The 23,318-nt window shown below is 53.8% G+C and overlaps 1 protein-coding gene across 1 annotated transcript; it reads right to left on the bottom strand.

Annotated features, from left to right (window-relative positions):
- Positions 1-2,281: 2,281 nt before the first annotated feature.
- On the bottom strand, positions 2,282-13,250 carry LOC111169850 (fibroblast growth factor receptor 4). The gene is made up of 18 exons (XM_089908602.1): positions 13,177-13,250; positions 12,422-12,745; positions 11,856-12,079; positions 9,933-10,076; positions 8,521-9,239; positions 7,847-7,970; positions 7,078-7,313; positions 6,854-6,992; positions 6,305-6,498; positions 6,051-6,235; positions 5,843-5,964; positions 4,218-4,328; positions 3,940-4,130; positions 3,425-3,547; positions 3,217-3,338; positions 2,910-3,047; positions 2,527-2,632; positions 2,282-2,428 (listed from the first exon to the last, which is right to left on the bottom strand). Exons 1-18 carry the CDS (start codon positions 13,248-13,250, stop codon positions 2,282-2,284), a joined length of 3,423 nt encoding a protein of 1,140 aa, XP_089764728.1.
- Positions 13,251-23,318: the final 10,068 nt, after the last annotated feature.

The raw sequence follows: 23,318 nt of genomic DNA, 5'->3' as shown, positions 1-23,318 counted from the left end.
CCTGTAGAGCCACCTGCAAGGGAATGGGAGGGAAGGGGATGGAGGAGACCTTGGGTGGGGAGGCGGACACTCAGGGCCGCCGCAAAGGCCAAGCACCTGTTTGGTTTTTCTAAATTAATTAATTAATTAATTAAATTATTTTTGGCTGTGTTGGGTCTCCGTTGCAGTGCACGGGCTTCTCATTGCGGTGGCTTCTCTTGTTGCAGAGCATGGGCTCTAGGCACACGGGCTTCAGTAGTTGTGGCGCACGGGCTTAGCTGCTCCGCGGCATGTGGGATCTTCCCGGGCCAGGGCTCAGACCCGTGTCCTCTGCATTGGCAGGCGGATTCTTAACCACTGCATCACCAGGGAAGCCCCAAGCACCTGTTCTTAGCAAAACACTTGGCATGACCCATGTGAACTCTTCAGGTCGTCCTTCCCTAAACATGTGCTCATCCAAGACCTACTTCATCCTAAACCCTAAGCCCTGGGAGGTAGGCAAGGCAGGAGCACCCTGTTCATATAGGCAAAGAAACTGACAATCAAAGAAGTGAGAGCACTGGCCTTGGGACACTGGAAGTGGCAGGCTTTGAACTTCCTGGCTCCAAGTCCAGTGTTCTCTCCATCCATTAGGGAACAGGGCTCTTAAAGGAAAGGAAGTGGTCAGGGATGACTCCCTGGGTTTAGGCCTGGTGCTTCCTCTGAGATGGGGCATCCTGGAGGAGGTACAGTTTTGGGGGGAAAATGAGTAGTTCAATTTGGGACACAGTGAAGCAAAGAGGGCACAATGCGTGTGTCAGGAGACCTGGAGTAGGAAGAGAAGCATGGCCATGAGCTGCTGCTCAGTCTTCCAGGATGGCCCCAGTCCCAAATCCTTATATCCAGTCCCTTCTGACCCTGTATGTACTTTCAGCCACCACCCGCTGAGAGGCCATGGGGGCAATCCAGGCAGCTTCCACAAATGATGTGTCCTGGATGGGCACCCCTGTTCCAGCAGGGCAGGGCAGAAGAGAGCACCAGGCACTGGGTCTGGTACCTCTTCCTTGTGATTCAGGGGCTGAAGAGCAGCAGTAACCACTGGGATGGAGCTGGAGAAGGTTCCAGGCTCAGAGCCCTGGGAAGCTGATCCCTCCACCCCCCAGAGGGTGTTTGAGAACAGGGCCATGATGGCCTCCCCAGGCGAGGACCAGGCAGGCAGAGACAGCTGCAGCCCAGCCAGGCGGCAACCAGCTGTTGCCTGGGAGACTGGCCAGGGTGGGGCGGGGCGGGCACAGCCCCTACAAGCCCCCAGCCTAAGCCGCAGAGCGTGGGAGCGGGCAGCAGCCTCGAAGCTGAGTTTCAGGCTTTCACGCTGTGTTAACGGTCAGCTTGGTTAATGCTGAGCAGATGGGGGAGGGGTGCTGCCAGCTCCCTTGGGGACAGTCCCAGGGTACGCACACACACACGCATATGCAGAGGGTACAGGAGTCCTGCCAAGTGGATGGTGCCGTGTGGACTCCTCTGTCCGTTAGCACTCGTTCACACTATCACATATACAAGATGGTGCTGGTAAGACAGACAGACTAAGACAGAGGTTCACACAGGCTCCTGGGTCCACCCTGACGCAGCTGGAGGTGGATGTAAACCCAGGGCCGGGCATGGAGCTCTCAGTCTGTGTCACCCAGGCAAAACTCCCAGCTCGGGGATCTCTCCACCCTGTCCCCCCTCCACCCGCTGCAGGGAAGACACCAGGCAGGCACACAGTGGTTTATTGCAAAAAAAAATAATTTATAAAAGGCCATTTGCTTCTGTGTTTTGGCAGGCTTCCAGCCTCTCAGCTAGCAAAGGGGCCAGTGCTCCTTCCGCCGAGATGCTGGGATAAGCAGCAGAGGGGAGGCAGGGGAGGCCTGGGGACATGGGGTTCAGAGGCCCAAGACCTTTCTTGGTGTAGGGAAGTGGGGAGATTTAGGACAGCCCTACAGCCAGGACCAACCAAAGCCCTGGAACAAGGACCGAGTGCCCAGGCCCAGGAGGCCAAGCAGAACCTTAACAAGCCATTAGAACACTGGGGCCATGACTCCAAGGCAAGGGCAAGGCCTTGAGACTGGGGTTGAACTCTGGCTTGAGACCCAGAGGCCAGAGCAGGAGTCTCAACTGGGGACCCCAGGACCAAAGACAGACCTCCCCAAAGCAGAACCAGAGATCTGGGACAGTACCTTTAGGTCAGGGCCTGGGGGTGCCAAGGTCAAGCACCACCAGCTTGCAGCTCAGCCAGGAGGCCCAAGGCTGATGGCCGGCCTGCCCATACAACTTTGTGCCGCTCTCATGTCTGCACCCCAGGGAAGGAGAAGGGGCTGGGCCCCAGGGGCAGGGGGTCGTGGCTGAAGACAGAGTCGCTGGAGGAGCAGGTGCTGCTGGCGTCCCCGCCAGCAGGGGAGTAGGGTCCAAAGGTTAGGCGGAGGTCGAGGTACTATGGGGAACAGTGCTGGTCAGCCCTGGTGGTCAGGTGGGACAAGGCCCAGAGGGCAGTGGGCACAGGGGGGTCATGGGACAATAGGGGCACAGTACCTCCTCAGAGACGGCCAGCAGGACCTTGTCCAGTGCCTCCACCAGCTGCTTGAAAGTGGGCCTCTGAGAGGGTGCTGCGTGCCAGCACTCACGCATCAGCCCGTACCTGGGAGAGGCGTGGGGGAGGGTCAGAAGGAGCCTCAGGCCTGGGTGAGCGGGGACCTCATGGCCCTGGGTGGGGGGATGTGAGGAAGGGGTAGGGTTTGATGTGGGGTAAGTGAGGCCGTTCAGTGGAAGGGTACCAGGCCAGGACCTCCCTGCTGGGCTGAGGAGGAGGTGGTGACAGTGTTAGTGCTAACCACTCTCTATGGCCAGGCCCTGAGGTCAAGGTCAGGGCAGAGGGTAAGGACTGGAAAGCGGGGGAGAGTGGGGTGAGGCCTCACAGCTCTGGGGGGCAGTGTGGGGGCCGGTCCATCCGATGCCCCTCTCGTAGCAGCGAGAACAGCTCCTCCACTGGGATGCCAGGGTATGGGGAGCCCCCGAGGGTAAAGATCTCCCACAGCAGGATCCCAAATGACCACCTGGAGGCAGAACCCAGGCTCAGCAGGGCACAGCTTCACTCCCTACCCCTGGGACTAGGATGGGGGACCCCACAGCTATGATCCACCATGGGGGTCAGGATTAGGGTTTCTTTTAGAGTCTAGTCCCATTCAGGTCCCAGGGCTGTGCGACCCGGGGCAAGAGCTTTGCCCTTTCTGTGATCGCCTGCAGACACCCCGGGCCCCAGCTTCTAGGACCCACACGTCACTCTGGTGTGTGTAGACTCTGTCAAACAAGGCCTCAGGTGCCATCCACTTGACAGGCAGGCGGCCCTGGAGGGGAGAAGAGGGCACATTGCTGCTAAGTCCCATAGGTCCCGGTGCCCCGCCCCTACTGAGTTCTGCCCTGCCTCCCTTACGTTGCTAGTTTTCTTGTAGTAGTCAATGTGGTGGATGCCGCGGGCCAGCCCAAAGTCAGCGATCTTCATCACATTGTCCTCGGTCACCAGCACATTGCGGGCAGCCAGATCCCGGTGGATGCACTGGGGGCAGGGCAGGGGTCTTAGGTTTATGAGGACAGAGCAGGAAGCTGGGCACACAGGACCTCACAGTAACCCTCGGGGTAGGGATCATCCACCCATTTTACAGAAGAGGAAGTCAAGAGTCACAGAGAGGACACCTAAGCCAACTAACTTCAGGGCCCACACCCTCTCTCCTGCACTGCCTCTTCCTACCTGTGTGGTAGGGAGTATGTGAGGAAGGAATGGGGATATGCAGTTTCAACTGTGTACAGAAGGACTGAGGGGTTACAGAAGGACTCAGGGACACAGGCTAATGAAAAAGGGGAGGGAGAAGTTGGGGCATTTAATGCAGGGCATGAAAGTGTGGGGATGGGGCAGTTGGAGTGGTCCAGAGTGCTGCCCGCTGCCTGTACCTTCCGCGACTCCAGGTACTGCATGCCCCGGGCCACCTGGTAGGCGCAGGAGACCAGGGCAGGGAAGGAGAGTGGCCCCTCGCTGCTCCGAGGCCCGTCAGGGGTGAGGTCAGGGCCTGGGGGGCGGCGGGCCCGCAGGAACTCCCGCAGGTTTCCCTTGGCGGCACACTCCACAATCACGTACAGAGGCCCTACAGAGGCAAGGGGGGACAGGGAAGCTACTGAGGCTGTGGCTCTGCATCCCAACCGTCCCCGTCCCTAGCCCTGCCCCACCCCACCTTCCTGGGTGCAGACACCCAGCAGGTTGATAATGTTCTTGTGTCGGCCAATCAGCTTCATCACCTCCATCTCAGAGACCAGGTCTGCCAAATCCTTGTCGGAGGCATTGTCTGTAAGGATGACAGCCAGGGTGACTACATAAGCGAGACTTTGGGTTGGGGACAGGACACGGCGCCCTGGACTCATGAGTCAGGAAGGTCTGGGCCTGAATTCCTGCTAGGCTGTGTGGCCTTGAAACAATCTCTTAACCTCTCTGAACCTCAGGATTATCTTGTATGAAACGGGACAATGGATCGTGCCCTACTCTCACAGCAGTTGCAAGGATGCAACAAGATCAAGGATCTAAAAGTGGTAGGCCTGGGCTTCCCTGGTGGCGCAGTGGTTGGGAATCTGCCTGCCAATGCAGGGGACACAGGTTTGAGCTCTGGTCTGGGAAGATCCCACATGCCGCGAAGCAACTAAGCCCGTGAGCCACAACTACTGAGCCTGCGTGTCTGGAGCCTGTGCTCCGCAACGGGAGAGGCCGCGACAGTGAGAGGCCCGCGCACTGCGATGAACAGTGGCCCCCGCTTGCCGCAACTGGAGAGAGCCCTCGCACAGAAACGAAGACCCAACACAGCCAAAAATAAATAAATAAATAAATAAATTAAAAAAAAAAAAAAAGTGGTAGGCCTGCCAGTGAGTGGGACCAGGAAACAGGAGAGAGGGGGAAGAGCTCTGAACAGGAAGGAAGCTCTGTCTGGAGGGCTTGGTGTTACTCCCTGAATGGGGTGAGAACTCCTGGGGGCAGGAAGTGGGCTGGAGACCTGAGGTCTGTCTGACCAAGGCCTGGCGTCCATCTGGCCTGGGAGTTCAGGGAGCTGCCAGTGGGGTGCAGACGGGGAGGCCAGGAAGACACTGCTCCAGCTTCTTTTGAGAAGGCTAAGGACCAGGGGCTGAGCCCCTGGGGCTGACCTGTGGCCCTGGGCCAATGACATACCCTCCCCACCAGACCTCACAATGCACATTTCTCAATCCCTGCCTCCCAGAAAGTGCCAGGTGGCCCCAGCTGTGCAGAGAGGAGGGGCCGGGGGAAGCAGAACAGCGGTTTGGGCTGCTCTTGAAGAGGGGGCTGGGGAACAGCAGCAAGAGGCCCCGATGGTGGGTCCCAGGTGTGCTCTGAGCCCCTTGGGGTTGCTGCCTGGGCTGTTCTCCGAGACGGTGGTGAACACGGGGCGACAGGGCCCGGGGGAGGCTGAGGGTGCAATTTGCGGGGGAATCGTGGGGGAATGAGGTGGAGGCCTTCAAGGCTGACAAGGTTATTTGAGGCCAAGGCTGACACGGGGTATCAGACCCATCACCCTAAACCCTTGTAGTCATCATCATCCCCATGGTTAAGACTTTAGGCACCAGGCACTTCCCACAAACCTTGGGCTGGGAGGCAGGGACTATTATTTACTCCACGTGACACGTAAGGAAACTGAAGCTCAGAAATGACTTGCCAGGGTCAGTAGCAGAGTTGGGCCCCAGGCCCTCGGGTGGGATTGGGTGGCCTCTCTTGGCCCTCAGTGCTCACCCGCTAGCACTGAGAGCCCCGTCTGTTACTCCCAAGGCCACTGGATCTCCCCTAGGCTGCCACACTCACCCTTAAGCATCTTGACGGCCACAGTGCTGGCTTGGTCAGGCCGGATGGGGTCCATACCAAAGGCCTCTGCGCACACCACCTGCCCGAAGCAGCCCTCGCCCAGGGGCTTTCCCAGGACCAGCCTGGAGATGAGAGAGATGAGGCCTCAGCCATCAGGGCATCATTCCTGCCCAGAGTCTGATCCCCACCCTCACTCAGCACCGCATACCTGTCCCGGGGGAACTCCCACAGTGGGTCGAGAGGTAGGTCTAGATTCACGAGGCCCGCAAGCAATGGGGGGCCGCTGGAGGAGAGACGGACACCCCGCACCAGGGATGAGCTTGACTTGGCTGAGGAGCCTGACTCCAGGGAGAACTGCAAAGTGAGAGACTTGGTCTGTCTGCTGAAGCCAAGCTGAGGCAGGAAAGCAGGCCCAGAGCCTCACTACGGGGACACAGAGGTGGGGGACAGCATGGTTGGTACCTGTCGGGCCAGAGGGAAGCGGGACAATTTCTGCACAGTGGCAGGCTGCCGGGGGTGCCGGCCGAGGAGCACCTGCCTGCGATACAGCCCGGCCAGAAGCAGGAGCACCATCAAAGCCAGAGAGCCTGATGTGTACAGGATGATGTCCGTGTACCTGGCCTCAGGCGCTGTTGCCGACCACATGAGATCCTCCTCTGCCCACAGGGAGACATACAGACAGACAGAAACTGACCAGTCAGTGATCAGATGGCTGGCCCCATTCCCTCTAACTGAGGCCCTCATAGATCCCAACATACATAGGGACACACACCAAGAAAACTGCATTTACACTCCGTCCCTCATACCAACACCCCAGAGAGTCACACGGACAGTCACATGTGGACACGCATAGAGGGACTGCTACAAGCAGAATCAAACACACAAATCCACACACCACATCCCAAATCCAGACCCCACAGGCCAAGGAAGACTATCTACCCAACAGGTCACAGCCCACTGTGGAACCACAGCAGAATCCCGCAGCCTCTCCAGGCCCCCTCAGGAGCTCACCTGTCAGCACCGTGAGCCAGGCTGACTGGTAGGAAAGGCCGATGGAATTGCCCGCCAGGCAGGTGTACTCGCCTGCATCCTCAGCAGACACATTCCGAAGGTATAGGACCTCCACCTCCGAGCTATTGATGTCTGCTGTCTGGGGAAGGGGGACACATTCAGGGGTCACAGAAGGGCCTGGGGCCACACTGCGGCCAGGAAGGGAGCTGGGGACCATTCCCTACCACCCGTGGGAGAATGGTAGAGTCAGGTGCTGGCAGGGACTGGACCTTTAAGACTTGCACATAGGGGAAGCCATCGGCACCGAAGCTGCTGCCGTTGATGACAATGTGCTTCAGCCACTGGATGTGGGGCTGGGCGTCGCTGTACACCTTGCAGAGCAGCTCCACGTCGCTGCCCACTACAGCTGTGGTGTTGGCTGGGAGCCCCGCCTGCAGGATGGGCCGGTGCGGGGACCGCTCTGGGGCGGGGCCGGGCCGTCAGCCCTGACCAGGCACCCACAGAAGCACCCTGGTCACCTGCCTCTAGCCTCCCCCCCAGCTCAAGGGAGGGACCTTCCTGATACTCAGCTCAGACCTTGTTCATCCCCTTCTTACACTGTTTAAACCTTCCATGGCTCCCCATTGCCTTTGGGGTCAAGGACAACTTCTCAGCCTAGCACTCAAAAACCCTCCAGGCCTGGCTCTCTGCTTAAATGCCACACTCTAGGCATACACGTCCCCACAAATGCATTGTGTTCTTTATGCCTAGGGCCTTTACTCAGCCTGTGCCCTCTGCCTGGATGTCTTTCCCATGTTTCTCCTCAGCCCAACCCTGCTCCTCCAAGCCCACATTATCCCCTGTGCTTCTCTTGGACCCACCTGGATAATTTGAGTAGCTTGAGTGAGTCATCTCATCTAAAAGTCCATCTTGCCTGCCAGACTGGGTCCCACCTGAGGGCAGGGTCAGGGCTCCCACCCTGACACTGCCTTGCCCGCCCGCCCGCCCGCTCACCCAGCACGTCCAGCAGATAGCTGTAGCGGATGCTGCCCAAAGAGTTCTCCACAAGGCAGGTGTATGTGCCACGGTCCGAGGGCACCACGCTTTCCATCACCAGGCTCCAGTGCTGGTGGCGCAGCTGGGAGCAGGAGAAGTGTCCATGAGGGGCCACCGAACCATGCCCATCCAGGGGACCAGAGCATGAGGAGGCTATATTCTGCCCGCGGGGGTCTTCTCAAGCTCTCTAGGCCCTGGGGAGGCCACGCCAAGGCTAGGGACCTTGGAACAAAGGAGAAGGCCCCAAGAAGTATCTGAGCCGTGAGTTCAAGTCCTTGAGTTTTAGCTCTACTTCTTCTGAGCTGTGCCACCTTGAACCAGTTTTTGCCCTCTCTGAGTCTCAGCTTCCTCTGAGACTACAGCCTGGAACTGACCCTGTAGGGTCTTATGAGAATGAGCTGCTAAAACATATTAATACCTGCTGGTCAGTGATCCTTCCCACTTTACACATGGAGTTGCTAAGGTCGAGAGGTTAAGTCACTTGCCAGAGAGTGGCAGAGTGGGAACTTGAACCAGAGCTGTCCAAGTCCACAGTCTAGTGCTCCTTCTGGGGCCCTGCAGCTGCCTTTCTCAGTAGAGAAAGAACTGTGGGTTTGACTTGAGGGGACTGGTGGGGGAACCCGAAGACTCACCCGAATGCCTCCAATGCGATGCTCCCCATGGAAGTCCTGTCCATCCTTGAGCCAGCGGATGGTGGGCATGGGGTTGCCTGCAGCTGGACAGCGGAACTTGATGGTGTTCCCGGCAGGCACTGCGTGCAGTTTCTTCTCCATGCGCTGGGGGTGTGTCCAGTAGGGTGCTGGCGGGGAGGGGAAGGGAGAACTCAGTGCCCTCAGGAGGACCACCTGTTTACACACAGATCTCTTCTCAGTGACCAGCTGGAAGACAGGGGAATAAGTCCTTGAGGAGTCACACTGACCTTGCTGGGGGTAAATGTGCTCATTTGAGGGGCCTCTGTGGGTCTTGGGGTCCTCATCACCATTGCTGGAGGTCATGGAGTCTATGTCAGGGACAGAGGGAGGCAGTTGAGGCCCAGGACAGAGTTTCTCTCCCCAGGGACCCCTTAGCCACTGCCAGACCCCCTTACCATCCACAACCAAGGTGACATTGTACAAGACAAGCATGGAGCCTCGTGTCAGGCAGAGGTATCGGCCAGCGTCTTCGGGTAGGAAGCTGGCGATCTCCAAGCGGCCTCTCCAGCCTCGTACCCGGCCAGCAGGTGCCAGGCGACTGCCCTCCTTGTACCAGTGGCCACTGCGCTCAGCCCACCCACAGCATAACCGCACAGGCTGCCCAAGCGCCACAGTCAGCTCCTGCTCTTGCTGCTCTGGGCTGGGGGCCAGGCAGGGCTCTGTGGGCCGAGGGCAGAGGTCAGTGAGCTGAGTCAGCCCCCTGCATACAGAGAACATGCTGCACACTCATGGCAGGAGCAACCCCTCGACACATGCTGGACACCGCTGCTCTTCCACATACACACAACCACATGCACAACCACAGACGGTATGTGCAGGGCAAATGCCATGCCTCTGGTGCATATCACACACATGGTGCATGGCACACATGCTGGACAGGACATGCCACTGTCCCAAGAAGCACATACACACACAAGGCACATGCTACAGGTGCCACATATAGGGCACACGCCTACACCTCTGGGGCACATCACACTCACAGTGCATACACCACACATGCTGGCTGGGCCTCCCAAGCCACACACCCAGTGCACAGAACACACACACACACACACACACACACACACACACACACACACACACACACACACACACACAGCCAAGGGGCTCACCACCAGCTCTGCGGCCCACCTCAGGGCCCTGCACCCTGCAAGTCCAGTCTCTCTTGTGGACACAGAGATAGGTGGATGCTTGCTGGGAGCCAGACACTGAGTCTCAGTGGTTGGTCCTGCCCTGCTGCCACCTCCTCAGAGCCTGGGCCAGGATCCTCTCCAGCCTTGCTCAGCCAGCAGCCCCCTCCTGATGCCCACTCTTCCCACCCCTGCCACCCTCTCCCATCTTAGAGGCCATACCCAGCTCTGCTTCCTCAGAGGCCTCAAGGGACAAAGCTGGAGCCCCAGGTGCCCCCAGCAGGACCCCCAACAGGGCCAACAGCAGCCGCATCTCCTTCCTGCTGCTTGCAGGGACCCAGGCTGGGCCTCCCACTGACTGCCTTCCTGAAACAGAAAGGGCGAAGAACTCCTGCTAGACGTGCACCTTTGTTGGCGCTACGCCGCTATCTTACAGATGAGGAAACAGACAAGAAATGCCGACTTGTTCAAGCCGCTGCTAGGCAGCGTCAGGGCAGAGACTAGAACCAGCTCTGCTGTTGTCAGAGCCCAAGGCCTCCCCACAGTAGGTTGTGTGGTGCGGAGCCGGGGCTGGGCTTCCTGCTCTCCTTGGGTCCTGCTGAGACCCCGGCACAAGTTCACAAAAAGGGCAGGCTTGGGATTCTTTCCTTGGAAGGAAGCAGAGAATGGAGACACGTATTCTGCTCTCTCTCAGCACACATAATTTATTTTTTGCTGAATAAATGAATTTATTACTGAAAAAAAATCTGAAATATAATACAAGGCCAAACTTCAGCATCTGGATGTTATCTGATCTGACCCCCACTCCTTACAGCATTGCTGACATTTCCATGACCAGCTTTGGATACCTGCAGTGGCAGGGTGCTCACTACTAACAAGGCAGTACATTCTACGGCAAGCAAAAGCTCTTCCTCATTCTGAACCAGAACTGCATTCTGGGGTTACCTCTGTTTTTTTGTGTCCCCACAGCTCCGTCAGAGGCACACAAGCTCTTGTAAAGAATGTAGACTCCAGTGTCTGACAGAGTCAACTTCAAATCCTGACTCTTACCAACTTGCAAGTCCCTGTCCTTCTCTGGGCTGCTGTCCTCACAGGACTGCTTTGAGGAGAAAAGAGAATGTATGTAGGGCTGGGCACACAGAATGTTGGAATGTTTTCTTCCCCTTCCCCGTCCCCATGACTGTCACCCTTGTTCAGCTCTCGGCCAGTCACCTCCGCTGAGGGTGCTGTTCCTGTCAGGTGTGATGTACACACCCACCCCATCTAGTTACCCTCCTCCAAATGCCACCAACGATGTCTCCATCCTCTGAAAGGAACACTCAAAACTGAGCCTCAGCTGGCAGGGGAAGAGGGTGACTAGTGTAGTCCCAGGGGCTTACTGGCTATCACCTGGGGCTGGGTAACAGTCAGGTGGCACTGGTGTCTCTGGATCCACCTTGCCCGGGAATTCCACTGCACACTCTCTCCCCAGCCACTGTCCCCCTGTCCAGCTCTGGTTCTGAGGCAGGGGACACTTAGCCTGTCCTGGCCAAAGCCATTATCTCCCCCTTTGAACTGCTTCTTCCCTGGGTTGCCCCTACAGCTGGAGCACAACCTGTCCAATCCCCCTCTAGTCCATCTCACCTTCCCTGCCTGAACCCAGAGCACACTATGGTCATCTCTAGCTTGGGCCTTTGCAAATGTCTCCCTGGGTTCTCCAGCAGTGTTTTAAAAATTACAAGTCTGCCATGTTCCGCCCCCCACCCCCCAACACCCACCAGCTTACAAGCCTTTAATGGCTGCCTGTGTGCAGCAGGATCCAGTCCACACTGTTTATCCAGCATCCAAGGCCTCCCTCCCTGCCTTTGTCAATCTCATTGGCTGCACAGTCAGCTTCTTCAGCACTGGGAAGCCATTGGCTTTCCAAACCGGGCATGTCTTCTCTCTTGCCCATACCTCTCTGCCCCCACTTCTCCAGCTGGTTCAGATGCCACTGTCTCTGTGCCCACCCCCGGTTTCCATTGCCCCGTCTCTGTGAAATCCCCTCACTCTGCTCTGCTCTGCAGGGAGGGCAGTTCTCTGGGTTGGGAGTGGAGTGAGAGGCCCAGGGATTTTATTCCCACCCCCAGGCTACCCTGACCTCAGAACCTTAGTCGGGTCACCTGCCCGCAGCTGACCGACTGACTGCCCTGCACGTGGGGTCGGAGGGCCTGACTCTGGCATCAAGTAGTCCTGTGTTCTCCAGCCTCTCGCACTCAAGCGCTTGGGGAGCCTGGGCAAATGACTGCACCTCTCGGAGCCTCAACTTGCTCATTTCTATTCGGGGCGCGCACACGGTCCAGCAGCAGAGGGACCAGCGCGCTCTTCCTCCTCCACCCCTACCCGGCCACCTTGAGGGGAAGTGCCAGTCAGCGGGTCCTGAAGGGAGCTGCAGGGACAGCTGGCCCGCCCCCGCCCCGGTGGGCAATGAGTAACCAGCTCCGCGGCCAGGGTGCTCTTTGGACGGAGCGGGACAAAAGGCCCTTGTGTGCGCTGCGGGTTACTGATTTACCGTCCCCTTCACCCCCTGGCCGAGAGGACGCTCAGGTTCCCAATGCTGGGAGGGGTCAGCTCCCGGAGCCCCGCCGCCGCTCGCCCCCTGGCGGCTGAGAGCGCGGCCTGGGCCTGCACAGGGTCCCGGCTCACCTCGAACCTCTAGATGGCCCCGCTCCCGGCACAGGGTTCCGACTCACCTGGGTCCTCCGTGGCCCCGGTCCCAGCTCCCGCCAGCCCCTACCCCCGCGCCCAGGGAGACCGAAGACTCCGCTCCGGAGCTGCTCAGCCCCCGGCCAGAGAGCCAGGAATGCACCCGCGACAGCGGCGTGGCCGCGGGCGGCCCAACGCCCCGCCCACCTCGGGTTTCACCTACTTCGGGCCCCGCCCCTCCTGGACCAGCTCTATCCTGACAGCTGCTTGGCCTGCAAAGGCCCAGCGCCCCGCCCATCTCTGGTCCCGCCTGGCCTAAACCAGCTCCTGACAGCGGGTGGCACAGCGTCTCGCTCACCTGGAGGCTACTCCTTAAACCCAAATGCGCCGAGCACCCTAGGAGGCCAGCCCAATCCCGGCTGGCACACCCCTTCAGGCTCCGCCTCTTTTGCCCCACCCAGGCCTGGCTTCCAAGTTCTAGTCCATCGCTCCATCCCCTGCTTTTCACCTCCCAGGGAACAAGACCCAGCAGCCCAGAGCTGCCACCTCCGCAGACATTGGCTTAACCTGGCTCCTCTGTCTTCTGCGCAATCGTCATACAGACCACCCCCTCTGCCACCACCCCTATCCGTTCTCCTCACAACCTTCAGAGTGATATTTAAAATACAACTCTGGCTGTACCGACCACAACCATCTCTTTAAAACTTCCCAATAGTTTCCTATAGAGATTCTTAGCATGACCTGGCCCCGCCCACGCCTCCAGATGAAGCCTTCATTCACTTCTTCCTTGCTCCCACCCTACCTCTGGGCCTTGCACATGTGGTTCCGCTTCCTGGGATGAGCTTTCCGCTCTAGGTCTGGATAGTTCCACCTCATTCTTAGGTCTCAGCTCATGTCCCCAGAGAAGCCCTCTTAACTTGCCAGTTCCTCCTCCACGTCTTCTCTCCTGTGAGCATGGAGAAAGAAGCAGAGAGCGAAGTGATTCAGATCACTAATTGCAGGACTGAAATCTCAGCACCATCACACGTGGCCTTGTCAAGTTACTCCATCCCCGTGTCTTCATTTTCTCATCAGTAAAACAGGTATAATGATAGTATCATCCTCAAGAAGTGGTTGCAAAAAGTAGACATGTTCCCCTCACACACTGTTGGTGAGAATGTAAATTGGTGCAGCCACTGTGGAAAACAGTATGGAGATTTCTCAAAAAACTAAAAATAGAACTACCATATGACCCAGCAATTCTACTCCTGGGTGTATATGGAAAAAAATGAAAATACTAATTTGAAAAGGTACATGCACCCCAATGTTCATAGCAGCATTATTTACAATTGCCAAGATATGGAAGCAACCTAAGCATCGTCCATCAACAGATGAATGGATAAAAAAGGTGTGGCATATATATATATATATATTCGATTGTATAGCAACTATACCTCAATAAAAAGAAAAAATAAAGTAGACATGTTCTTATGTGTAAGCCTTTAGAACACTACCTGACATATAGCACTTGCTTTGTAATGTTAGCTGTGATTAACATTGTGTAATGTTAGCATGTGATTAATTCCTCATCACATGTTCCAAAATTGTAACTAAACAGTTAATTCTGTAAATAGAAGGCAGGAACTGCTTGCAGGCCATACCATTATATCTCAAGTGCCTGGTACACAATAGGTGCACCCGGAATAGCTCTACCACGCTCCTCTAGGCTCAGGTCTGTCTCACCTGCACCCACATCTCTGCTGAGCATGTCCTAGGTTAGCCGACCCTTGACCTCTACCCAACCCTCACATTAAGTCCAAGCCCCGTGCTCCTCTGAAGGCTTCTGGAGGAGAAAGGAAACCCTTCAACTGGGGTCTCTTGCACGCCTCCTGGTCAGTGCTCTGGCTGGTGGAGACACTGCCCTAGGGGAAGCAGCTTCCTTTTCCTTTGTTATGCGGAGAAGTCTAGCCCTCTCTGCCCTTACTCCCAATAAGATAGAGGCTTTTCCTTTGCATAACTAAAAGGCCCATTAAAGTTATATTTTTCCTTTTCCTTCTCAAACAAAAGAATGGTCTCCTCCCAAAGATAAATCAGAAAATAGTTGGTTATCTTTTTAGTTTTTATTTTATTTATTTATTTATTTATTTTATTTATTTATTTTTTTGCCCAGGCCTCTCACTGTTGTGGCCTCTCCCGTTGCGGAGCACAGGCTCCGGACGTGCAGGCTCAGAGGTCATGGCTCATGGGCCCAGCCGCTCGCTCTGCGGCATGTGGGATCTTCCCGGACTAGGGCATGAACTCGTGTCCCCTGCATCGGTAGGCGGACTCTCAACCACTGCGCCACCAGGGAAGCCCTATTTTTTATTTTAGTTTATTTATTTTTACTTTATATTGGAACATAGTTGATTAACAAAGTTGTGTTAGTTTCAAGTGTACAGCAAAATGACTCAGTTATACATATACATGTATTGATTCTTTTTCAAATTTTTTTCCCATTTAGATTATTACAGAATACTGAGCAGAGTTCCAAGAAAATAGTTTGTTATCTTTTAAAAACTGTCCTGATTCTCCTCCTTCCTTACTGGAGCACCCTGGAAAGATGAGGCTCCTGGCACTGGGGATGCCCAGCAAGTGGGAGCCTCCTGCCCAGAGAGGGCCTCACCAGACCTCCCGGACTCCTGGAGAGACTCAGCTCCCCACCGCTGGTCCTCTGCTGGCTCCTCAGTGAATGTGGTTATTGGCGGGGTGGGGTGAGCTGCCACATAGCTTTCATTCAGCTTCCAGGCACTTCCCAGGTTTACCTGAGCCAAAAGCAAAATAAGGCTTCCATAGTCCAAGTTGTGCAATCTCTGTCCCCTGAGATGCCCAAGTCCTTTAGACTGACAATCCTGCCCCTACCCCCCGCATCTGCACACATTTGTCCAGCCCCCCTCCCAAACACACAACCTCTCACTCTGACCCTCTGCAGAGTCTGACCGTCTCTCACAAGGTCATTCATTCATTCATTCACTCATTTACCAAACGTTTATTGAAGGTTCATTATACGGCATACACTGTTCTAAGTCTCCGGGATAAAGGGGCTGACATTGTAATGGGGAAAGATAGATAAGTAAACAGAGAACAGAAGGAGACATGCGGAGGGGGTCTGGGAGAAACATCCAAACCTGTCTTGCTTTCATGGTCTCACTCTCTTGCAAACAATCTATCACCAGTTACATTTGCAATCTCTCTCAAAGACTTTCAAACACACACACACACACACACACACACACACACACACACACACACACCACACTCCTAACAGAGGCCCAGCAGCCTGCCATCCTGTGATCCTGTCTCTGCCTCAGTTTCTTTATCCAGAAAATTGGGCTCACCCCTACTTCCTCTTTTTTTAAATTAATTAATTTATTTTTGGCTGTGTTGGGTCTTTGTTGCTGTGCACGGGCTTTCTCTAGTTGTGACAAGTGGGGGCTACTCTTTGTTGCAGTGCGCGGGCTTCTCATTGTGGTGGCTTCACTTCTTGTGGAGCACGGGCTCTAGGTGCACAGGCTTCAGTAGTTGTGCCTTGTGGGCTCTAGAGCGCAGGCTCAATAGTTGTGGCACACGGGCTTACGTGCTCTGCAGCATGTGGGATCTTCCCGGACCAAGGCTCGCACCGTGTCCCCAGCATTGGCAGGCGGATTCTTAACCACTGCGCCACCAGGGAAGTCCCCCTACTTCTTTTTCCCCAGGGGTTTTGGAGGAAATGAATGAATTAAGAGAATGGGTTTCACCAGAACAGGAAGTAAGGAAGAAGTCCTCACCTTGGCTGAGTTCCCACTGTATGCCAGGAAACAGGCTAGGCTAGGTGTTATCCATTCATTGTATCTTTGATCCTTCCCTCAAGCCAAATGGGGGTAGGAATCCTTAGCTCCCTTTTGCTGGTGAGAAAACAGAAGATCAGGCAGATGGAATGACTTGCCCTAAGTCACATAGCAAGTGAACAATGGAAGTGAGACTTGAACCCTACTCTTTTGGGAACAAAAAGGGGAGGGAGAGCTCAGGGTGACTCTCCGCAGAGCTGGGCTGGTTGGTGCTAACACATCAGCCCACTTTCTGCCCCCATCCTTAACTGTGGCCCAGAAAGGTGGAGATTCACCTGAAGGTGAGTGTGTTTGTGGGTGATAGGTCTGGGTGTTGCTCCCTCTGCCCATTTGGCCAAGTATTGATGGGGCACTTATGAAGTACCAGGCACAAGGCAGGGGTTGGCAGGCTCTGGAATCCTGGATTGCAAGGCTGGGCCAGGAGGGACCCCTGAGGCCAGGCCCTGCCCCCCACCTGCCTGGGAGCAGAGTCGTGGGGAGGGGGTAGACACTGCCTGGTGCCGACCTTGTTGTTCTTGGATGGCAGCCGGGCCCAGTGAACACTGGGGCTCTTGTGCAGAAGGGCTGCCCTGAGCCCCTGACCAGGCCCCACTCCAGCACAGGCCTGGCCCCAGCCTCTGACCCAGTCCTGCGCTTTCTGCTTCTTTCCTTCATTTCTTCCTTTTAAAGCAATTTTTATTTTGAGGACGTTTTAAAATATAGAAAAAGCACACAGAGTAATAGCATACAGTTGCTGCTCAGAATTGACGATTATTATTACTTTGCCATTTTTTCCAACCCTTTTCTCTTCTGGTTTCTCCCACAGGCTCTGGGGAGGTCTGGCATGGCTTGCAAAATGGAGGTGACACTGAGAGAAACTGAGTGGTGAAAGGCTGGGTGTTAGAGCCAGACAGATGAGGGTTTGAATGCTGAAACCTTTGTGACCTTGGTTAAGTCACTTAACATTAAGCCTCAGTTTCATTTTCCATAAAATGGGAGTAACAGCTCTTCTGTGAGGACTCAGTGTGATAACGATGTGTCTAAACTGTCATGCACACAGCCCGTATTCAGGAAAGAGTAGCCAATACTAATACTAGCAACTATGGGCCTAGATAGGACCCGCTCCAAGGTATGGGAAATACACTCCTGTGACCAAAAGGGAGGGACTGTGAAGGTCACCTCTCCTCCAGCCCTCATATCTCCTCATTCCCCACCCAGTGGGAGAATCTACATCCAATTTCTACTCTGGCTACAGCAAAGCCTGGAATTGCAGGCTGCCCAGGCCCTTGGTGGTGGAAGCAGGGAGCCTGCCCTTGATGTTGGCAGTCTGGGAGTGCTCTCAGGAAGGCCCCCTTGGACCAAGTGCGATGGAAGGGAATGGGCTACGAGGGATATGAGGCTGTCTCTGGGCTAGTCCTGCTACTTCCCCGAATCTCAGCAACTCCCCTCGTCCCTCATTCCTGGTCTCAGATACTGTGAGCCTGTGTCCTGGCTTATTAGGACACGGAGTGTCTGGGAGTTTTCATGGTTTGCCAGACTCAGGTCTTTATAGACTTGGGTGTACACCCTCTAGGTCTTGGAATGAACATTTGTTTGGAGAAAAGAGGAGGCCAGGATAGCTGGAAAGTGGCAGAGTCTGGGCAGGAAGGGTTAGAGGGTTGGTGGTCTGAAGGGAATTAGGAAAAAAGTCCCAGAGGGACCCTCACTCTTTCCTACCTTGCCTGATTACCACCTAGACCATGTAGGATTTTGTTTCGACACAAATAATAGAAAACCTAAATGACAAGGGCTTAAACAAAATGAGGGTTTATTCATCCCCCACTTGGCCCCAAGTCTGGAGGTGGGTGAAGGTGGTTCTGAAGTCATTAGGATTGTGGTCTCTTTAATTCTCTAGACTTTTCCCTCATGGTTGCAAAATGGTACCTTCAACTCCTTCCATCACATTTGTGTTCAGGCAGGAGTTAGGAAGAAGACCCAAAGAGTTGAATCTGCACCAAGAAACTTCTGATGTTATCTCTTTGACCAGACAGTGACACATGGCCATGGCTAGCTGCAAAGGAGGCTGGGAAGTACATACATTCATTCTGGTGGACACATTGTTTCCCCTAACAAAACCTGGGTCTATTTTATTTTTTTAATGTTATTTTAAAATTTTATTTTATTTAGTTTTTGCTGCGTTGGATCTTCATTGCTGCACGCTGGCTTTCTCTAGTTGCGGCGAGTGGGGGCTACTCTTCGTTGCGGTATGCGGGCTTCTCATTGTGGTGGCTTCTCTTGTTGCGGAGCACAGGCTCTAGGTGCACCGGCTTCAGTAGTTGTGGCACGTGGGCTCAGTAGTTGTGGCGCATGGGCTTAGTTACTTCGTGGCATGTGCGATCTTCCCGGACCAGGGCTCGAACCTGTGTCCCCTGCATTGGCAGGCGATTCTTAACCACTGCACCACCAGTGAAGCCCCCAAAACCTGGGTCTATTAAAAAGGAGTGCCTGAGCATTGGGCAAGCACATAATAGCCTCTGTATCACCAATTTCCTCATCAGCCCCACAATGACTTATTTAAAACACAGACCTAACCAAGTCACTCCTCAGCTTCAACTACTCCCTCCCCAACACCCACTGGCATCCCCAGCTCCTCAGCCTGGCACTCAGGACCCTTCAAAACTGGTGTCTACTGCTCTCTCCTGTCCCATCTCCCCTCTCTGTTTTCCAGCGGCACTGAGCTCCAGGCAAGCCCTCTTGAACAGGTTCCCTCCAGCTATCCCACCAGATGCCTGCCATTCAGCTTTCTGAACTCCTCTCAAGCATTCCTTCTTCTCTGAGACATTTCCTGACCATGCTGATCTGGACATTTAAACCCTTTTCTTCTCTTTGGAAACAGCCTCTTAATTTTCTTCGAGGTCCTGGCCCTCTCTTACTCTGAATTCATGAGATGTTTGGGTAGAGCCAACACTTCTTGCTGGCTCCTGTGATGGGCATGTGCCCCTGGACCTGGACAATGAGAATATTCCATCCCAGCCTATTGTGACTGGGTTGGGGTGAGCATGCATGCGACTCAAACAGGGCCAGTAAGAGCCAATCTGGGCCTTTTATTGGAACTAATGGGAAACTAACACTCTCAGAGGTTACTGAAGTATGAATATGGAAGCCTAGAGCTGTTTGAGTAAGCCTGCCTGTGAGTGAAGCCAACAGAGGAAACAAGAGGGCCAAAAGATGAAGTATGCCTGGATCCAGCCATGGATCCAGGGTGAATGTCACTTCCTCAGGGAGATCTCCCTTGCCCCACCCCCAGTCCAGGCTCAGTCCCCCTATTATATGCTCTGGCTGTATGGGCATTTTCCTTCCCAGCATTTTACCACAATTGTAATGAGTTACTTGTACCCATTAGGTCCTCTAGGACAGGGATTGTGTCTCATTCCAGGATCCTGGCATATAGTAGGCACTGAAGAAAAATAAATTCCCTTTCCCATACACTCCAGAGACCTCTCTCCTACCCTAACGGCCCTCTGCCAGGAACTGCTCAGCTCCTATCCAACTTCCTGGCCCTCAGGTGCAAGTTACAGATATCCCAACTCTAATGGGCTTAAGCAAAATAGTGAATTGATTGGCTTTTGCATTTTAAAGTCCAGGGGTGGACAGTCTTCAGGAACAGCTAGATCATGACTCATTCTCTCTTCTCTTTTCTTCCTGAGGGCTCCTTTCTCCAGCAGATGCTCCCCAAGAGGTGACAAAGAAGGTTACCAACAGCTCTGGGCTCAAGACCCTCCTATTTGGCAACTCTTTCCCAAAGCTTCTAGCAGAAGCCAGGAGGGTAGAGGTCATCCCCACCCAGACCACAGGAGCTGAGGGTGAGGCTCCTCCAGGAAAATCCTATTATAGGAAGACAGATAAATAGACAGAGGAGGGCAAAACAAGGTATGGATACTTGGTGATTCTGTGATCCTTTACTGTGCAATAAACCATCCCAAAACTTAGTGATTTAAAACATTATTATTCCTCATGATTCTGTGGATTAGCTGGGCTCAGCCTGGCAGTTCTGCTGGTACCTCCTGAGATCGCCTATGCTGGTGACTCCACTTAGACTGGACAGTCTAAGATGGTCTCCTTCATATATGTGGAACAGACTGCTGGCTTCTCTCTCCACGTGGTCTCTCATTTCCACGCAGTCTAGCCCAGACTTCTTTGCACGGTGGCACGAGTGGAAGCTGCGAGGCCGAAGTCCTAGCCTTGAAAGTTGCACAATGTCACATTACTGCATTCTCTGAGCAAAGCAAGTCTCGAGGCCAGCTTAGATTCAAGGGGTTGGGAAATGGACTCCCCATGTTGATGCCTAGAGTGACAAAGTCACATTGCAAAAGGGCACAGACCCAGGGAGGCAAAGAATCATGAGAGACCAATATTGAAACAATCTACTATACCCCATAACTTCTGTGTTCTTTCACTTTCTTCCCACCCAGCAGCCTGGTTCCTTTGACCCTGATAATCACTAGAGACTCAGCTCCTTCAAGAAGTCTTTGTGTAGGGACTTGCCTGGTGTCCAGTAGCTAAGTCTCTGTGCTCCCAGTGCAGGGGGCCCAGGTTCGATCCCTGGTCAGGGAACTGGATACCACATGCCACAAGCAAGACCCAGCACAGCCAAAAAAAAAAAAAAAAAAAAAAAAAAATTTGTGGAAAATTCCAGCAATGGTCCACACCAACCCATATCCACTTTTATTCACTTATCCATTAATTTACTCAATCACCAAGCAGTTATTAAGATAATCACAGTCCTATGCTGAGCACCAGGGACCCAGGGTAATGCATAAGACCCAGTTCCTGACCTCAGAGGGTTCCTGGTTTAAAAGAGGAGACAGGGAATTAAACAGATCATAACACAGAATATTAAAAGTAATGCTAGAGGGGGCACAGGGCATCTGGGAGCACAGAAGGGCAGCCAACTCAGCCTTGGGGTGAGTTGAAAAAGCTTCTCAGGATGAGTAGAAATCTCTAGGTTGATAAGGGGAGCTGGAGCGTGTATTAGGCAGAACTCTTGGTTGTAATGATAGAAAGTCAATTTAAACTGACTGACCCATAACTAAAAAGTCCCAAGAGTATTAGCTTCAGGCATGGTTGGATCCAGGTGCTCATTAAAAATCAGTCTCTTCTCATCTCTCAGCTCTGTTTTCCTCTGTGCTGACTTAATTATCAGGCAGACTATCCTTATGTGTTGGCAAAGATGGCTACTAACAGCTCCAGACTTATGATTCTGATTGCCCAGGTCTGGGCCACAGGTTCATCCCTGCAAACAGGGAGTAGTTTTAGTCTCTCAGAACCACAGGGTCTAAGAATGGAGCAGAGATATTACTCAAGTGAAAAGAGTAAAAGAAATGCTGATAAACTGGCTAGACATCAGGTGTACTCCCAGGCAGGTGACTAAATTACAGTCCTCAGAGGTATCTTCCAGAGGGACACCTGGTAAGTTATGCTAAGACTTGGGAGCATGGGGGGTCATTATCTCGCCATGCTATGTCTTAGTTGTGTAAGCTTTGCAAGACTTTGCCTCTGAGTTTCTCCTGTTAAATTGAACCTTTCCAAGTAGTCTTGAGAGCTAAATGAAATATCAAATACAGGGGCTCAGGAAAAGTCATCCTATGCTCTTTGGCATTAATTCAAACAGCAGGTCCTGGGGCTTCCCTGGTGGTGCAGTGGTTAAGAATGCGCCTGCCAATGCAGGGGACACAGGTTTGAGCCCTAGCACGGGAAGATCCCACATGCCGTGGAGCAACTAAGCCCGTGTGCCACAACTACTGAGCCTAAGCTCTAGAGCCCGCAAGCCACAACTACTAAGCCCACGTGCCACAACTACTGAAGCCTGCATGCCTAGAGCCCGTGCACCACAACAAAAGAAGCCACGACAGTGAGAAGCCCGCGCACCACAACGAAGAGTAGCCCCCGCTCGCTGCAACTAGAGAAAGCCCGCGCGCAGCAACAAAGACTCAATGCAGCCAAAATAAAATAAACAAACAAACAAACCGTAGGGTCCTGAGGCTGGTTTACTTTGTCCCACCAAAAAAAGGAGCTTTCTCCACCTAGTGGCTGGTGGGGTCATTGCACTATAGAGTTGACCCATTTACAGAACCATAAGGTTTCTTCAGGGTTTTGAAGCTCCTGGATGGACGAAGCGGCATTAATGGAGGACAACGAGACTGGGAGTGCCAGAGCAGGGCCGTGTCTGCCCTCTCTGTAATATGGGCTTGGCACAGGGCAGAGTAGGTGAGGTTGTTAGGTGGACAGATGGTGAGAGGGAGAAATTTTTTTCCTATTCTTTTGACACTATTGACTGCCCATCAGAAGGCCTGGTTAGGGGTTGGAGCAGCTCATTTGACAGGGGCTGCTATGAGGGAAGGTCTTTCTTCTTTACCATCTCTGGGAAGAACCCCTGCCCATCACCACCTCTTTAGGACTTTGGCTGAGAACTGTGATTTCTTCCAATTTCTAGTTCACAAGAAAATACCTAGGCCTCAGGTCACATGAAGCTGGTGACAGGGCTCAGACCAATGCCCAGGGATCCAGAATCCCAGACCAGTGTCCTCCATGACATTCCTCCTGGCAGCTATATGGGTACATACACAGTTCTGTGTCTGCATTGAGGGGCAGTTGCTTGCCAACACTTGCTGTGCATCCAGCTCTGTGAGCTAAGAGCTTTACCTGCACGATTCCATTTCATCTTCTCCTCAGGTGTCATTGGCTGCAGCACCTGGGGTGCCTGAGATAAGTTGAAGTTCCGTATCAGTGGAAGATGACTTCTTGCTGGAGCCCAGGGAAGAACTGCATTTGGTCAACATGTTGCCTTTTTTCCTCCCTCAATCAGACTGAATTAGGTTCTGGCATTTCATAAATCACTGAGTCTTAATACAGGGGGCTGAGCCAGATGACCTCTGCCTATAGACTTACCTTCCCAGGCCAATGACAGAAACAGTAGTCGTCATTTACATAGCATCTCTCATGTGTCACTGTAATTGTTTCATATGTACCTATTCTTTTAATTCTCTCAGTAACCCTATAAGGTAGGTAAGTACTAATGTTTTACCCTGAGGCACAGATCAACTAACCAAGATCACACAGCCCAGCAGTGGCAGAGCTGGGGTCT

Source organism: Delphinapterus leucas, chromosome 3, assembly GCF_059928025.1.
Source record: "Delphinapterus leucas isolate spDelLeu-1000000601 "Yukka" chromosome 3, BTC_Dleu_Yukka2, whole genome shotgun sequence".
Classification (NCBI taxonomy): domain Eukaryota; kingdom Metazoa; phylum Chordata; class Mammalia; order Artiodactyla; family Monodontidae; genus Delphinapterus; species Delphinapterus leucas.
Note: the sequence above shows the minus strand (reverse complement) of the source record. Positions and strands in the feature narration are given on the sequence as shown.

What these genes read in the sequence shown, in the direction of transcription:
- LOC111169850 (XM_089908602.1), bottom strand. Translation starts at nt 13,250, where the DNA reads ATGAGGTGGAACTATCCAGACCTAGAGCGGAAAGCTCATCCCAGGAAG. An exon ending in CTCTGAGGAAGCAGAGCTGG is followed by an intron (nt 9,240 to 9,932) that starts GTATGGCCTCTA and finishes CTCGGCCCACAG; the next exon opens with AGCCCTGCCTGGCCCCCAGC. An exon ending in TGCAGGCGATCACAGAAAGG is followed by an intron (nt 3,048 to 3,216) that starts GCAAAGCTCTTG and finishes TTCTGCCTCCAG; the next exon opens with GTGGTCATTTGGGATCCTGC.